Genomic DNA, 17,410 nt, shown 5'->3' on the forward strand with positions numbered 1-17,410 from the left:
GACTGCCAGGGCGTAGTCGGCGGTATCGAGTACCATCTAGATGGCCGTCTTGCACCGGTCTCGCGCAAGAGGAGAACATATCGACGTGCATCGCCCGTCAAATGTCAGTGTTTACACGTGAGCAGGATGGCAGGCCAAGTATAGCCTTTAGCAGCATGAATAGAGGACTTTGTCAGAATGCTCTCTGTTGTCTTTGCGTGGCATCTCGAGCAGGATGAACTACGGGCAAATCGGTGCCAATGGGTTGTACATGTAGTTTCTTCATATGCGGTGATGACGATGCGGAGAGCGGCGGCGTGAGAGGAGTGGGCCGCAAGTGGTTCCTGCCAAGGCCGGCAAGCGCGCCCGTGAGCTCATTCCTGCCCTGCTTGCTCCCATCCGTCGTCACTTCCGTCACTCTGTCGTAGGAAAGGCAAAGTTGTGGCTGCTGCGAGACCATGAAAGCATAAGGCCTTTCGAATGTTGCCGTGGTAGGTTCACTCTCTTCATTGACTGTCTTACCTCCCAAATTCCACTCCACCCTCTTCACATCTCCACCACCGCAGCCATGTTCGGATCACGCACAGCACCACGCGCCGCGCGCGCCATTCGCAGCTCCGCCATTCCCCGTCAGTCTCTACGACGCACCTTTGCAGATTCGGCGCCTTCGCCAGCACCACAGAGCGGAGGTGGACAGGCTCTTACCGGTGGCCTTATCGGAGGCGCCACCGTCTTCGCGCTCGGGTACGGATATTACTACTTCAGCGGCGCGAAGACCGTTGTCAACACCACCCAGCAAGCAAAGAGCTATGTCGACACTGCGGCCGAGCAAATCAAGCAACAACTTGCAGAATTGAAGCCTCAGAGCAACGATGTCCTGGGTTCAATACGCCAGGTCGCTGAGAAGTACGCGGCATTCGTGCCTGGCGGCCGACAGCTTGTCGACAGCTCATTCAAGGATCTCGAAGCGATCCGCAACAAGCATGAGAAGGAGTTCAACGAGATCGCTCGCGCTACGTACGAGGAGCTCCGTGAAGCTGCCCAAAAGAAGGGTGCCAGTACGTGTGACTTCTCTTTCCCGTCTATCCAGATGCGTAGCCCTGGTGGCAGCCAAAGACTACAAACGGAATAAGGAAGATTTAGACTGACATGGACTTAACATCTCTAGGCATCGAGACTATCAACGACATTTGGGCAATCCTGTCCAAGCGCCTCGGCCAACTGACTGATCTCGCTGGAGATGCCTCACAACAGATCATCGACAACCACCCAGAACTGAAGGAGAAGCTTGGTGGCCAGTTCGATCAGCTCAAGCAGCTTGGAGACAGACTGGGCCCCGAGGCCAAGAAGCAAGTGGACGACACCTTCAACGAGGTCTCAAAAATAGTCAAGTCGGGTGCAAGCGCAGATGCCGTGACACGTGCCTACAAGCTGCTGCAGGAAAAGACACAAGATCTCAAGCAGCTCGGCGACAAGAGCTGGGACGCCGGGTACGAGCAGATCAAGCCACTTTTGGAGAAGAACCAAGACGTGAAGAAGTTTGTCGAGCAGAATATGGACACCATCAAATCTGGTCATGTTTCCGACATTGTGGACAAGGTCCGCACTGCTGTGCAGAGCGGCAGCACTCGTGGCCTCGAGCAATACGTGCAGGAGTAAGCACAATCATTCCTTGATCAGTCCAGCGTATCACTAACATGTCGACAGCGCCAAGAAGAAGGCGGACCAGTATTCCAACGGCGCTCTGTCGGGTTGGCTCGACGCAATCCCCAATGGCTCTCAAATTCTACCACAGATCATGAAGCTCAAGGAAGCCGCAGAGACCAAGGGACCCGAGGCACAGAAGCTCGGGAAGGAGACGATCGAGGAGCTGTCCAAGGTGCTTGAGAAGAAGTCAAAGCAGGCCGAGGAGTTGTTGAAGAAGTAGGCATTTACGAGCTATGAACGTATTGTACAGTAGAGCAGCCGTCAGTCGCGGCGCATGACAAAAAGCATGTAACATTTGACACGAATCAAGACAAAGTTGTCCGCAAGGCCACCTTCCAATTGGCATCGTCTCGTCGTTTACGGATCCTGCTGTTGGTCGAGCTTCGGCCTGCCATGGAGTGAATCAAAACTGGTGTGGAGCCGGTCGCGACTTCAGAACCCCAGGCTTTCCTTCCCTCCACCCGTAGTTCACTGTTGGGGCTACCATTCGATTGCCACGAAGCCCTCGTGCACGTCTTCGCAAATCATCCTGTGGACGAGCTTTTGGAAGTCCAGCTCATGGTCTTTGCGGACGCGAATTTCGCGCACTCCTTGGAAGTAGACAATGAACGCTTGGACTTCTCGAACCTGAGCATCTTCGGGTATGCTGGCTTGGATCCGCTCGAATAGTTTTGCAGAGCTGTAACAACCACGGAGAGACACGACGGGAGAGTCATCTTGTCGAACGCGAAATTGCACTTCAAAGTTGATGGTCGACAGGAAGGCCCGCATTTCTGCGAGACTACGAGGCATTGCTCGATTGTGCTGGCTTGGAAGGATCTCTGGCGAGGACGGTGTTCTCTCTTCTGGGACGTCTTCCTCCTCATTGTCACTGGACAACAGGTCGAGGTCGATGACTTCGCAACGGCCGTTTGCAGAGCTCACCGCGGGCTGAAGCTCGTCTTCTGGGGATTTCGAGAAGCGCTCAATGATCTTTTTTCCCTCTGCCAGCATATCCTCCGGTACGTTGTAACTGGTACCTCGCCACTTGTACGTGGTTTTGTCGTCAACTACGGCGGCCGCGATGGCTACGAGCACTTCCGGAGGCAGCTCGTCTGATTCGCTGCTCTCGGATTGCAGAAATGCATTTAAGATGTGCTTGCGTAGGGATGACCGAATTGCAGGGGAAAAGCTGTTCTGTGGTTTGGTGCACGAAGTCTGCTCGGGTGCAATGGGGCCTTCGTCTTCCTGCGTTGCTTCTGTCGTTGTCGTTGAGCCCTGGTTGATTTCGGAGCTATCTTGGTCTTTGCACGGCGCTTCTTTGCGGCTTCGCTCGTACAGTTGGACGCCCACTTTGTACAGAAGCAAGTCTCGAAAGGCTTCCCTGAGCCTAAGACTGTTAGTACGAAGCTGCGTATAACGCGAGACTCGATAGGGGCAGTCGACGCACAATTCATAGTCCTCGGGTGCGGAGAAGTACAAGTTTCGAGGATACAACCCGTCAAAGTTCTCCTCGTTGGCATCAACAAGCCAGGTATTTCGATTGGGATCCTCGTCGGGCCACAGCTCGGGGCCAATACGATCGAAGTGCTCGTCAATGCTATCCAGTTCGTCTTCGTGACGCTCAACGCGTTTGTTCTTTACGCGCGCGTTGCTGAGCTCTTCTGTCAGCTCTTCGATGGCTTGTTCGATCAGGGGAAGTGGAGTGTTTGTGGCTCTATGCCTGCTTCCGTGCACCTTCCACTTGAAGCCGAGCGCGTGCTCGAGGCTTGCAATTGTCGCCTCTACCATGTTGCAGGTGAAGTTGAAGGAGTTGTCACCTGGAGGTGAGCTCGTCTCAATCCTTGACGCGAAGCTGGGACTTTGGGACGCGTTTGATGGACACGATAGCCTCTTGCAGACTGCAGCTATCCGATGTCTGTGGGTCGCCAAAAGTCGTGTAACATGACAGGTCTTAATGTTGGCGCATTCGCTGCCAAGCCTGCAAGTATACGGTAGCGTTTGTTGCCTGCACATTGACCGGGATACTGCTTGTCACTTCTTCATCAGCCGCGTCGACCTCATTCACGTCGCAGAGAGCGAGTCGCGCGTCTTAACGACAGGAGCGCGGGCCAAAACTCGCCCTCGAAGCCTACCAGCATGCGTAATCTCACTGCAGAGGCCGGCAAGAGCAGAGCCAGCACCGGCAGACTAGAGCGACAGATGGGCTTTCGCACTGGCCGCATCTTCACTCGAACATGGGAAGATGGACCTTTTGAGGCTCTACGTTGGGAGGTCGATCCCATTATCGATCAAGTGTCCGAGGCCATAGAATCAACCGAGCTCGACATCACTGCAGATGCGAAGTCCAGAATCGAACGCGCCTTCGAAGTGCTCGCACCGACTCTATGGCCTTCCGCGGACACCGACAGAACTGCCTGGCTTGTAGAAGCTGCTTCGAACAACTGGGATGGCCTCTACCCGCGGGACCTGTATCATGACGAGGAAGAAGATCACGAAATGTGAGTAGACTGGAATCGTGCTTGGGAGCGACGCACTGAATTCTTCATCAGTCTCCAAGACTTCTTCGTGGCGTGGATCGCCGAAAAGTGCCGGACCCGGGCTCGAAATCTTCAACATGGACTGTGCAAGTCCAAATCTGGCGCAGGCGTTGCAGTAGAGCGAAAATCGGTCAAAAGAGCAGTTCATCATCAATTCGGGGATGACAATGAGTACGAGCCACCGGGACGTTCACGCAAGCGTCCAAAGACCTCCGTTCTTGAGAACGCAGCAAGTGCAATCGAGTCGACAGTGCATCCTGGAGACATCGCTGGTGGGCATATTAACAAGCGTGTGGGACCATCACTAATGCTCACACTAAATATAGCTCCCGACAGACTGGCAACAGTCGCAGCAGTCTATGGTCCATCAGATGACCATGTGAGCAGCCTCAGCTCCGATGTTTCGGACTGTACGAGGTCTTCCGTGCGCTGCGATGCGGGAGTCTCCACTACTCCAACAACAACGACACGACAGGGAACTGCTGAGCCGAGTGCCCAGGCCTGTGTTATCACCAGTCTGATCCGAAACATAAACGCAAGCCCGGACTCTGATGTTGAGAACACTTGGAATGAGCAGACCGCGCCAACGCCCAATCCGGTATGCAGCAGAAAGGCAAGCTCAATCCCGCAGTCTGAAGCCCGAGGAGAGGATGATGCGACAGACATGGCCCAGGAGCAAGACGAGAGCAGCAGAAATGCAAGCCTGGCTCCGCGTTTGGATACCAGAATGGAGAATGAGACGGCAAGCGTGCTCCATGCGCGAGATGGAAGCAGCATAAATAAGAGCTCAATCCCGCATCTGGGACCCAGAGGTGAGGATGACACGGCAAGCATGCTCCGGAATGAGGACGAGAGCAGCACTTATGCTGAGCAACTGACCTTATTCAATGCCATCCATGCTGTTTCCGCTTCTTCGCGTAGTCGTGCGCCAAAGATGGATCTTTCGAGACAAGCACAAGTCCAAATGTCCCCTCGCGATACTGAACACGGACCAATATCGGCGTTGCCATCTATCGAGGCTCCGTTAAGGCGTTCCAAGTCTCGGGAGAGGCCAGCCGCAGGGCCTTCCCCTTATCTCGCGACGGAGAGTACCTCCAGGCAGCAAAGCACCGGCTCTGCAATGACACATGCCGACTCCAGCACCGGACAACATGATAATCTTGGTCGCGCTACTTTTCGCATCAACTGGAATACACCTTCTCACTGGGACGCGAAGCTCGATGTCGACGACTATGCCGAAATGCAGGACCTCCCTACTGTTGAAGCCTTCTTCCAGCTCGTTGAAGCTCATGTGCCTCAGGAGGTGGCCCAGTTTGGGGGTCGCATTGCTCAGCTTAAGGTACAAGCGTTGGAAGCAGGAGGCGATGGTCCAAGACTGGATCGTCGGATACTTCGGGGCGACGGAGGACGAGCTGCTATGAAGCAGATGTTGAAGAAACTGCGGGTGCGGTGCGAAATTGAAGATCCGGAGCTGGAGGTTGAGGTCGTGTGGGCTTGAAGGCTGATTGGGTCATCGCACTTTCGCGAGGCATTCGCCAAAGGCAGTTTCGACCCAAGAAATGCTGGCTACTTTGCGAAGCTGCGTATTCGACGAAGACATCTATTGTGATTGCCGCAAGCGCGCATCAGCAAGCTCAACGCAGTGTCTGGGATGGCACGAGCTGGCATTAATATCAGCTCGGGCTCCGCGGAGCTGTGGGCTTCACATTCTGCTTTCTGCCTTGATTTACTGCTAGCTCTTCGCACTGCTGCAGCCATCCCGGAGCCCCTACATGGGACCACGACATGCTGTGCAGGCCGGCTTGCAGGCGGGGATAAGCCACCTGCTATAGGGGTCTTGTATACGCAAGCCGGACAGGATATGATTGCAGTGGAAGGCTCCAATCTCTGCGGCTGCCGGTGGAAATGAAGTGATGGACTTTCTCCTTGTAATATTCGGACAGTATGCAGGCAGTGGATTGTATTGTCCTTTCTGTCTTTTCTACAGGCGGTTGGCCAGTTGTCACAAGTTTCTGGGCGCCCGGTCAGCGTACGGAATTGATATATGTATGTTTCGAGATCGACTGCATTTCATACTTCGAAGGCTGCATTTTTAACAGTATCTGTAGAGCACCCGTGCATAGTGTAGAAACTGCAATCGATGCAAAACACGGTGAGCAAAAAAATGAAGTGGGACAAAATCCTTTCTTGGCACTCTAAACCTGGCAGTCGCGCAGCGTTCTCAATGGTCGGCTCGGGCATGGGCGACGTAAGTTGCTATCAACAGACCAGGATATTTCCAACTTCACCTCCTTCATCACCTGGAGCATTCCTTAACGACGCGCATGCAAGAGCGCTTCAGCTTCCATCATGGTCGCTCGCAGAAGACCACGCTGCACTGTCGGCGTTCCTCGCTGCTTTACCAGGATTCGGTTGAGGAAAGGCTGATAAGACTTTGCATCCTTCAGCCTTTCTGTCGTCTCCTGTCCCGGAGGAACGACTGAAGGCGATCGCTACGTGGACACCTGCGCGTATGCGCCAGATACGGAAGATACCAGGCGACGAGTGAGGCACAGACACGTGGAGCAATTGACGAACGACGCGATGTTGTTCAGTAGATGGCGTGCTGCGATCGCTGGGATCCTCACCACAGTCACCGTTCTGCCGGTTTTCCCGCCGTCTCAATAGAGTAATCACCTACAGCGGCGGTTCGAGCGTTCCATTTTCGGATCTGGACCTACGAGCTGTGCATTCTGACATGCACTGTGCCTGCCGGTTGCAGCAGAAGTTCGAATCCAGTGATGGGTTTTGCGTTCAGGCGCCGAGACACTCAAGACCCGGCAGCGACGAATGCAGACGGCTGTCAAGCACACAGAAGCGAGACATGCCGGAAGTAACGTGTGGAAGGAAACAACCTCACGGATCTCAGCAAACGCGAATGCGAAGCAGGGGCGCTGAAATTCAAATCATGCGATAAGCCGTGCAGTCTGCAGACCATTGGGGCGGGAAAGTGGCAATCTCGTATCTCGGACAGCATTCACAGAACCCAAGTGCCCAGAAACAGCTCCTGTGCAGAGAGTGCACCGCATCCTCCAGTGCTGTAAATACAGCGTGAAATTTTCTGCTTCCTGGAAATCGGAAACCCGAGCAGCCGCGCCAGAGGTTGGGCCATCCCAACGGCGACGTGTACATCGACCTTCGCGCACTGGAGCACAGAACGGCAGATGAAGCGTCTTCCTGCGATCACGCCATGGCCCAACTCGTCTCGGCTGTGTCCCTTCATGGCATGCAAAGTGAGAAATTGACTCCATTTCAGGACTAGTGGCTGTGATATTGGCGTGCAGGCGACAGCTACTTACGATGGTGTGCTGACCGGAGTCTATCCCGGCCTGTGTCCCGCCCTGCATGGCGTGATGCTGTTCCCTTCGAATGCTCCCTCGCAAAAGGATGCAGGGCATCGAGCCAAAGTCGACTGGAAGTCTGCGACGTAGGCTGGGACGGTGGTTCTGGCACAAGTATGCACCAGGCTGTCAAGACATGACCTCCAGACGGAACTGTCTTGAGTCGGTCCCGCCGAGCTGTTTGTGAGAAGCGCAACCGCTCTAAGTTTCAGGAACGCGCTGGCGGCACTTCGGCAGTCAAAACCGACCCGTACACGCGTGTGCGAGTGTGTTGTCTTCTTACCCGGTTGGCGGGACCGGCTCACTGCAATTGGTTCATGTCTCGGCCAATCTTGAGCCTCATCGAAGATGACCTGACCCACCTTCGATGCAGTTCAGCATCATTCTCCACGGTTCCTCTGAAATGCCTGCAATATCGGCAACATGCCAGTGTGGCCCAGAACAGCCCTTCTGGCCAGAAATTGGACTTCTTCGTGAGTCGCGAACCTCGACGTAGAGGCGCAAAGACATGGCGATTTAGCTGTCAAGATCGCAAGTTGTAATGTCCTGATCGGGCTACCCTAGCGCGGCGGAACTTACTGTATTTGCCGCTTTGAGCTTCGCCGTACTGACGAGTCAGCAGAAGGGGAAGATCTGAGTGTGATCGAGATGAGAGTTCGACGCTACTGACCCGCCACGTTGGCTAGCGCGCTCAGCGAGGCGCTTTTGGGCCTTCCAGCCGGCGAAATTGCAGAGCCGCATCCTTCTCAACATCACTCCATCCTCGAATCTGCCATAGCGGCTTTACTCGGAGGCCGCTTGCCTGAACACCCCACCAGCTTGCACTCGCACACGAATTGTCGCAAGCCCAGCGTAATGGAAGCTTTAGTCACTAGTGGAGACACTGCTGGCGCTGACGCTGCTCCTGGCCACATTGTGCCTGGACGGCACCGAAGCTGCTGCAGAGAGAATGATGGGAATATGTATTCCTGTGCAACACTAGGCAAATGTCTTCCCGGAAGTGCAGAGGTGTGTCATGGCTGGGCGATGTAGAGTCTCGCCGAAATAACGAACTGACACAATGCGCGGCCGCCAGCCTTGTGCCGTGACCGTTCTTTCACATGTTCTCGCGGCAAGGTTTGTCGAGCAAGCCTGCGACGTCCTGTGCGCCACCGCCTGGTGAGTGGCCATGCAACGCAGGCGTCGCGTGCAAGGAGCGGCTTGAGAGCCTATATCTACGTTGGCGATAAGAATCCCTCGCTGTCAGGAGCTAATCGAGTCGCAACAGGCAATTCATCTGCAGATGACGTTTCCTACTTGGGACTCTGCAGCTCGGGAGCCACGTGCGCCACCTCGATTCAGCAGCCGGCCCACCAGCCATTTCGTGAAATGCTCTGCTGGGAAGTACTGACGAAAGGTACTTCGACATTCTCGAACCGTCGGTGGCACAGTCGTGTGTTCGGGCTTGCAACTCAGTTGCGTTGACACGTCGGCACGGTCACGAATCTGGCTACCTAGGCAAAGTTCGCAGCTCTTGCATCTTTGTCCGGCTGTGCTTGGGCTAGAGTAAACCACACCGTACCACCGGCATGCCACCACTGATGATGGCCCGCATTGGTCAAATTTCCCTTTTCTGGCTACCACGTGGAGCCTGCATGCTTGTGGACTTGTCACTTCGTCACTCGCGTCAGGCTGGCGAGATGAAGGAGCCCCATCGTCTGTTCTCGGCGCGTGGGCAGTCCCAACGATGTCAGGCGTCTCTAAGGCTTGGTCCATGCCTCCCAGCACATGCTTCGAGCACCACGCCTGCATGCCCAGCCGAGCCAGCCTACCCTTTTTGGCCAGCGGCGCTCTAGGCTGCGCCAAAAAAAAAGTGTCTCCTTCAGGACCTCTGTTTCGGCACCGGCTCATGTCAACGAGAGCACGATGGCCATGCTATTCAACCTTTCTGTGGCGTTGTGCAGAAGAATTAGAGGCCGCCATCATGCTCCTCTAGCATCCGTAGGGCGATCGTTGGTGTTCTTGTCTTCTCTGCTAGACAATCTGTGCCTTGTGCTCTACAGCGTCCTGCTATGGAGTTCATGGCATGGATAATCGCATGCTTGTTGCTGGTCGTTCGCACGACAGCGTACAAGTATGATCCCGCTCTCACAGAATACAACTTGAACCAGAATCAAACAGGCGTGAACCCCCTGGATTTCTGTAAGTAAATCAGCCATTGCATTCCGAAAGATCGAACCAAAGCAAGAGCATGAATATGTCGATTCGAGTACTTCGGCCGCGGGTATTCATCTGAGGCATGCGCTGACGACTGTCCCAGGGGGCGAATGGACCGGGCACAACTACACAGCATCGCCTGAAAACTGGCGGTTTCCATTCTACACATTGTTCCTGGACCGGTTTGTCAATGGAGACCCATACAATGACAACATCAATGGGACAGTATTCGAGCGAGTCACAGACTCCAATCAGATGCGACATGGAGGCGACCTCCAAGGTCTGGTCGACACCCTAGACTATTTGCAGGGCATGGGAATCAAGGTGAGCTATGGACCTACTTCTTAGTGAGGCTTCACGACGGGGAATCGCTAATAACAACCAATGCAGGCCCTTTACATCGCCGGCTCACCGTTCATGAACCAACCATGGGTATATGACTCGTACAGCCCTGTCGATTTGTCCGTTCTCGATCCTCACTTCGGCACTATCGAGATGTGGAGGCTTGCGATTGACGAGATTCATGCCCGTGGCATGTACGTGGTGCTCGACAACACCTTCGCGACACTGGGCGATCTCATTGGTTTTGATGGCTATCTGAACGAGTCGACCCCATTCTCGTTGCAAGAGCACAAGGTCTTGTGGAAATCGTCTCGGAGGTATATGGACTTTGACATTGGTAACGACTACAACGAAACATGCCAATATCCTCGTTTCTGGAACGAGACGGGATTTCCCATCGAAGCGGAATACAAGGACCAAATGAAGGGCTGCTACAACAGCGACTTCGATCAATACGGTGATACCGAAGCATTCGGAGTCTATCCAGATTATCGTCGCCAATTGTCGAAGTTTGCCTCCGTGCAGGATCGCCTGAGAGAATGGCACCCTCCTGTCCGCGCGAAGATCGAGCACTTCTACTGCCTGGCGATCGCTCAGCTCGATTTCGATGGATACCGCTACGATAAAGCCATCCAGTCAACGGTGGATGCTATGGCTCTTGGGAGTGCAGCCATGCGAAGGTGTGCCAGGAAATACGGCAAAGAAAACTTCTTCATCGTCGGCGAAGTGACTGGCGGAAACGCAATGGGATCCATTTATTTCGGCCGCGGACGACAACCTGATCAGATTCCTGAGAATGTGACTGTGGCTATCGGGTTGAATCATAACTCGACCAACGCATCGCAGTACTATCTCCGGCCGCAAGAGGAACATGCATTGGACGGCGGCGCTTTCCACTACACAGTCTATCGAACATTGACCAGATTCCTGGGCATGGACGGTAACCTGGAAGCTGGCTACGACGCGCCTCGCAATGTAAGTGTCTTCGCAGCTGAACATCAGTTCTTGCTTCAAATTCTGACGATATACTGCAGTGGGTCGATCAATGGAATACCTTCATGTTGACAAACGATATGGTCAACGCGAATACTGGGAAATTTGACCCTCGTCACATGTTTGGAGTCACTAATCAGGATGTTTTCCGCTGGCCAGCTATCGAGAATGGCATTCATCGACAACTTCTGGGGCATTTTATCACGAATCTGCTCCTACCGGGAGTGCCAAAACTTCTCTGGGGCGAAGAGCAAGAGTTTTACGTGCTTGATTCGACGAATGACAACTACATCTTCGGCCGAATGCCAATGAGCACAGCCACCGCATGGCAAACTCATGGATGCTACGGACTTGACTCTACGCAGTATTACAAGATGCCCTGGAATGCCACCAGACACGGGTGTAACGACGACGGAGTGAGCGCTGATCACCGCGATCCTTCTGCGCCAGTCCGCAATATCCTTCGCCGGATGTACCACCTCCGGGAGGCGTACCCTGTTCTGACAAATGGATTCTTCTTACAGCAGCTCTCTAACCAAACCTGGGACGTATCTTATCAAGGTTCAAGCGGAGTCACAACTGAAACTGGACTTTGGAGCGTCTTGCGATCCGAATTTGTTGGCATGCAAAACCTGTCGACCATTGTTAACGAGACCGACATACCAACTTTGGTCGGCAGCAACTTTACCGCAAATGGAGGACGATATCGCAACAGCAGCACCATCTTTCGCGGCAACAGCACTAGAGCGAGCAGATCAATTCCTGCGACTCCGGTCTGGCTGGTGTACTCGAACTTGAACACCAGCACAACATACCACTTCGATTGCACAGATAACACAACTGGGTTGAACACGACGTCTTTGATCGCACCGTATCCTGCAGGGACGAGAGTCAAGAACCTTTTCCACCCGTACGACGAGCACACTTTATTGAACAGCACACAAGTTTTCGGGTTCGACAATTCGACAGACTTCAATGGATGTCTAGAATTACTGACTATGGCGGCTTATGACCATCGTGCTTACGTTCCAATCAGAAAGTGGATTGGTCCCAAGCCAATGATCACAAAGTTCACGCCTGGACACGACGCACGTCTTCTGTCCTTGAATGCCGATCCCACAGCTACCGAAGACGTAAACGTGTCGGTCGAGTTCTCCTCGGACATGGACTGCGAAAGCGTTACGAACAGTATCAGCATTTCGTCAAAAACAGAAAGCAGCGTTTTTGCTTACGTGGACCCGGACAGCGTCAGGTGCGGCTCTTTCGAGAAAGGCCCTACACCTCTGGTAGGCCATGTGCCTTCCGTTTGGTCGTGGTCTGCGACGCTCAAGGGTGTAGCCAACGGCGTCCATCGCATGACAGTCGACCACCCGAGAGCGGCTATCACCTCGGATCAGCTTACAATCAACGCCACCACAGAGGCCCGCGATCACTTTCTGCTGCGAGTCGGCCAACCGAACAACCCGATCGTGTTCACCAGATCTGCTAACTACTCCAGTACACTGCTAGTGAAACAAAAAGACCAGCTGATGCTGAACCATTCTGCCCCAGGATCTGATCTGTACCGTTACTCGACAGACTTCGGCGGCTCATTCTCGCAATGGGCACCATACCAAGGCGGCCTGAATAACATCACTAACACTGGAGACAATCGCAAGACCTGGGACGGCGAGCACGTCCGTGTTGAGTACTTCAGTCGCTTCGCAGGATCGAGTAGCCATGTACAGCAAGCAGATCTAAGGAGCAAGGCACGCAGGTTTCCTCACATGCATTTGAACGGCCCGTACAATGCCTATGGCTTCGACGCAGGTCTGGACAACAAGTTTCGTCTCACAGAAGACTACACATGGTCAAAGACGTATATGGCTGAATGGAGCAACAACGGGTCTGTCACACAAATCAACATCTGGGGCATGAATCCCGACGGACAGCCCGATCAGAGCATGGTCATGGGAGATATCGATCGTGATTCCGTCCTGGATCGACTCCCACCTTCTTCGCTCGCACCCGTCGTCCTGAACATTACAGCCCCACCACCAAAGCCCTTCATCGCATGGAAGTATGTCGTGGATGATGGCAGCCTGAGATTCCGACTTGAGCCGACCGGCTCGATGTGGCAGCAACTTGGTCTTTATCTCACTTTGTGGGTGACCCCACTCATCACTGCCGCCCTCTCGGTGTGGATCTTCGTGCGAAGCTTCTACAAGATCAAGTTCAATCAAGTCGGAATCACTGAGAAGCTTGGTCTCATCCGCTTGCTTCCATACGGACTAAGAAAGCGACTTCAGCCCATGCCTGGCGAGGAACGCGAAACCCTCTTGTCCAAGCTCAAGCGCCAATCACTCATCTTTTCACGCAAGACTGAAGCTATTATGGCTCAGTCCGAATCCCGACGAAAAGTTCTCATCGCGACCATGGAGTACGACATTGAGGATTGGGCCATTAAAATCAAGATCGGCGGTCTTGGTGTGATGGCGCAGCTCATGGGTAAGAATCTCGAGCATCAGGACTTGATCTGGGTCGTACCTTGCGTCGGAGGTATCGAGTATCCAGTTGATGAAGTCGCTCTACCGATGACGGTCGCCGTTCTCGGTCAGACCTACAATGTGAACGTGCAGTATCACAAACTGCGAAATATTACTTACGTCCTCCTGGATGCCCCAATCTTCAGGCAACAGAGCAAAGAAGAACCTTACCCAGCCCGCATGGACGATCTGGAATCCGCAATCTACTATTCCGCGTGGAACCAGTGTATCGCACAGGCGCTTGGTATGTCGTGTCAAGGAAGCTCGTTCGTACATTACTGACTCCCTCACAGTCCGCTTCCCGGTCGACATGTATCATATTAACGACTACCATGGAACAGTCGCACCTCTATACCTTCTCCCTCGCACTGTTCCAGTGTGCCTGAGTCTTCAGTAAGTCAAGACTACGCATGTACGTGGACACCGAGGCTAATTTGCCCCTAGCAATGCGGAATTTCAAGGACTGTGGCCAATGCGCACGAAGAAAGAGCGCGATGAGGTTTGCTCAGTCTTCAATCTACCACCTGACATTGTTTCCGAATATGTCCAATTCGGCGAAATCTTCAACTTGCTCCACGCTGGTGCCTCGTATCTGCGAATCCACCAGGAAGGGTGAGCATCATCGCAATTGCCTCTGGTGTGGACACCGCTAACAAGCCTCGTAGTTTCGGTGCCGTCGGTGTGTCAAGGAAGTATGGATCACGAGCATACACCCGTTATCCAATCTTTTGGGGATTGAAGGAAGTGCAATCACTACAGAACCCAGATCCTTCTGACACTGCAGCATGGGACAAGAAAGCTGTCGCCGACAAAGACATCCGAATTGACGAGGACTTCGAGCAGCAGCGCCTCGAGTGGCGTGTGCAAGCACAAGAGTGGGCTGGACTTGAGGTCAATGCCAAAGCCGAGCTATTCGTGTTCGTGGGACGCTGGTCGATGTGAGTTCCTGAGAATGCGCAACGAGCTGCGTGGAAGAGTACTGACACCCTTGATAGGCAAAAGGGCATCGATCTGATCGCGGACGCATTCCCTGCCATTCTGGAGTCTCACCCTAACGTTCAGCTGATCGCCATTGGACCCGTCATCGACTTGCACGGAAAGTTCGCGGCACTCAAGCTAGACAGGCTTATGAATTTGTACCCCAAACGGGTATGCTCAAAGCCAGTTTTCACAGCTTTGCCACCTTTCGTCTTCTCCGGCGCTGAGTTCGCTCTCATCCCATCACGTGACGAGCCCTTTGGCTTGGTCGCAGTCGAATTCGGTAGAAAAGGAGCGCTGGGCGTAGGCGCACGAGTTGGTACGTTGAAGCCTTCCTGATTTCGCACAAAGCCATAGCTAACATTCTCTCCCTAGGTGGCCTTGGTCAGATGCCAGGTTGGTGGTACACGGTCGAATCTACAACACCATCGCATTTGCTTCACCAGTTTAAGGATGCCATTCGTGGCGCCATGAGCTCATCGCAGAAAACCAGAGCACTTATGAGAGCGCGCTCAGCAAAGCAGCGTTTCCCAGTCGCCCAGTGGGTTGAGGAATTGGAGATATTGCAATCGACTGCCATTCGAACTCACGACAGGATCGTGTCGGAAAGAAATGGCTGGTCTTCCGTGACCTTAGTCCATCCACATCCAAGCATTCATCCTACATTGGCTAATGCCAGACACGCGTCTCACGGATTCTCCGATGGTCCCGGCCATAGCGACGATGGATTTCGAAGCGGCCTTACTTCTCGCGCATCTATGGAGTCATTGCCATCACTAACAGGGTCGGATGGAGATGCAATCACCCCACTGCGACCTTCCACGCCGACCACACCTGGAGGCACCTCGACAGGTAACCGAAGCAGCTACCCTCCACCTGTACCAGACATCCCCGATCACTATAAACGCAACTCGTTCCCCGCTTCCAGGCTCTCGCTGATAAACGTGGTCGGAGAAAAGAACGACTTCAACCTGCAAAAGGTCGATCCATTCTTCACGGACTCGAACGGCCACTTCTATCGTCGCTTCAGTCGAAAACTGCAGGCTCTGGATGGCAAAAACTCCGAAAGCGACCACTGCATCGAAGACTTCCTAGTCAAGTCAGAGAAAGAATGGTTCAATGAGTTCAGAAACGCAAAATTGGGTATGCTCAAACAGGAGAGTACCACAACTCTAGTCACCCGGCAGTCACGCCCTGCGTCAATCGCGCCCTCTGAACCTGAGACTGCCGATGGAAGCTCGATCAAGGAATCAGGCATTACTACCTCTGCTTTCGCACTAGGAGATGAGTACAAGCCACCTCGAGGTCTGGGCAAATGGATGCAAGTCAAGGTGTTCACATGGCCACTCTACGCGTACTTCCTCGCTCTCGGTCAAATCATCGCAGCCAACAGTTACCAGATCACATTGCTTACTGGAGAGGTTGGTCAGACAGCGACCAAGCTGTACGTCGTCGCATCCATCTACCTTCTGGCTTCTATGATGTGGTGGTACCTGTTCAGACGTTTCGCATCCGTGGTGGCTCTGTCACTGCCATTCTTCTTTTACGGACTGGCATTCTTCATCGTCGGCCTAGCTCGATTCGCTCCGACGTACGTCGGCGTGGGTTGGGTGCAGAATGTCGGCACTGGATTTTATGCGCTGGCCTCGGCATCTGGTGCCCTCTTTTTCGCATTGAATTTCGGAGACGAGGGTGGTGCACCTATCAAGTCGTGGGTGTTGCGTGCCTGCCTCATCCAAGGCTCCCAGCAAATCTACGTGGTAGCTCTCTGGTACTGGGGCAGCTTTCTCTCCCGCCGCACCTCTGCAGGCATGACTGCCAACAGCGATCCTGTCGTTGGCACGTGGAAGGTCACAGCGATCACTCTGCCTATTGGCTTCGCACTTTGGCTGATTTGTCTCGTAATGTGGACCGGACTACCAGCTTACTATCGACAAGCACCAGGAAAGATGCCAAGCTTCTATCGCTCGATCGCGCGGAGAAAGGTCATCCTCTGGTTCTTCGTCACTGCCATTGTGCAGAACTTCTTCCTCAGTGCGCCATATGGTCGCAACTGGTCTTTTCTCTTCAGCAGCCAGCACGCTTCCGGATGGCAGGTGTTCGCGCTGGTAGCATTCTTCTTCATTGGCGTTTGGGCGGCATTCTGCGGGTTGTTTGCATATTTGTCCAAGTCGCACTCTTGGATTCTGCCGCTGTTCGCCATTGGTCTTGGAGCTCCTCGCTGGGCTCAAATCTGGTGGGGCACCAGCAACATCGGTCTCTGGCTCCCTTGGGCTCCTGGCAGCATCGACACTGGCACGATTTACGTCGCGAGCGCCCTGCTATCCCGATCTCTGTGGCTGTGGCTCGGTGTCCTCGATGCCGTCCAAGGCGTTGGTCTGGGCATGATCATGCTCGGCACGTTGACAAGAACGCACGTAGCGTTCGCCGTGACAGCGATGCAAGTCATTGGATCTCTCGCAACGATGCTGGGCCGCGGTGTTGGCCCGAACAGACTCGGACCCGGGCCGATCTCTCCAGACATCAGCGGTGGCGCAGAAGCCATTTGGCAGGCTTGGTTTTGGGTGGGCTTAATTGCAAATCTTGCGTTGTGCGTTGGGTTTTACAAGTTCTTCCGGAAGGAACAGCTTACGAAGCCATGAATGATACCCATAGATGATATAATAGAGCATGATAATGTAACATGAGCATAATGGCATAGATGGGGGGAATCGGAGCATCAGCGAGCATAGCATAGATCAATCGAAGCATTGCAAATTGAGCATTAGCAAACACTCCATGCCCTCGTCAC

The 17,410-nt window shown here is 53.8% G+C and overlaps 4 protein-coding genes across 4 annotated transcripts; 3 read left to right on the plus strand and 1 right to left on the minus strand.

Moving 5' to 3' along the window:
* Window positions 1-547: 547 nt before the first annotated feature.
* On the plus strand, window positions 548-1,906 carry RHO25_003134 (uncharacterized protein; the record flags this gene model as incomplete). The annotated part of the gene is made up of 3 exons (XM_023598657.2): window positions 548-1,037; window positions 1,148-1,634; window positions 1,687-1,906. 3 exons carry the CDS (start codon window positions 548-550, stop codon window positions 1,904-1,906), a joined length of 1,197 nt encoding a protein of 398 aa, XP_023455046.1.
* A 260-nt stretch (window positions 1,907-2,166) lies between these two features.
* Window positions 2,167-3,456, minus strand: RHO25_003135 (uncharacterized protein; the record flags this gene model as incomplete). The annotated part of the gene is made up of 2 exons (XM_023598658.1): window positions 2,167-3,055; window positions 3,116-3,456. 2 exons carry the CDS (start codon window positions 3,454-3,456, stop codon window positions 2,167-2,169), a joined length of 1,230 nt encoding a protein of 409 aa, XP_023455049.1.
* Window positions 3,457-3,804: 348 nt separating this feature from the next.
* On the plus strand, window positions 3,805-5,703 carry RHO25_003136 (uncharacterized protein; the record flags this gene model as incomplete). Its single annotated transcript, XM_023598659.1, has 3 exons — window positions 3,805-4,166; window positions 4,218-4,477; window positions 4,532-5,703. 3 exons carry the CDS (start codon window positions 3,805-3,807, stop codon window positions 5,701-5,703), a joined length of 1,794 nt encoding a protein of 597 aa, XP_023455048.1.
* A 3,933-nt stretch (window positions 5,704-9,636) lies between these two features.
* RHO25_003137 (uncharacterized protein) lies at window positions 9,637-17,261 on the plus strand (the record flags this gene model as incomplete). The annotated part of the gene is made up of 9 exons (XM_023598660.1): window positions 9,637-9,766; window positions 9,885-10,105; window positions 10,172-11,098; window positions 11,158-13,885; window positions 13,935-14,034; window positions 14,086-14,253; window positions 14,307-14,579; window positions 14,637-14,938; window positions 14,995-17,261. The coding sequence occupies 9 exons, from the start codon at window positions 9,637-9,639 to the stop codon at window positions 17,259-17,261; spliced, it is 7,116 nt and encodes a 2,371-aa protein (XP_023455055.1).
* Window positions 17,262-17,410: the final 149 nt, after the last annotated feature.

This window comes from Cercospora beticola, chromosome 2 (assembly GCF_033473495.1).
Source record: "Cercospora beticola chromosome 2, complete sequence".
NCBI classification, from domain to species: Eukaryota; Fungi; Ascomycota; class Dothideomycetes; order Mycosphaerellales; family Mycosphaerellaceae; genus Cercospora; species Cercospora beticola.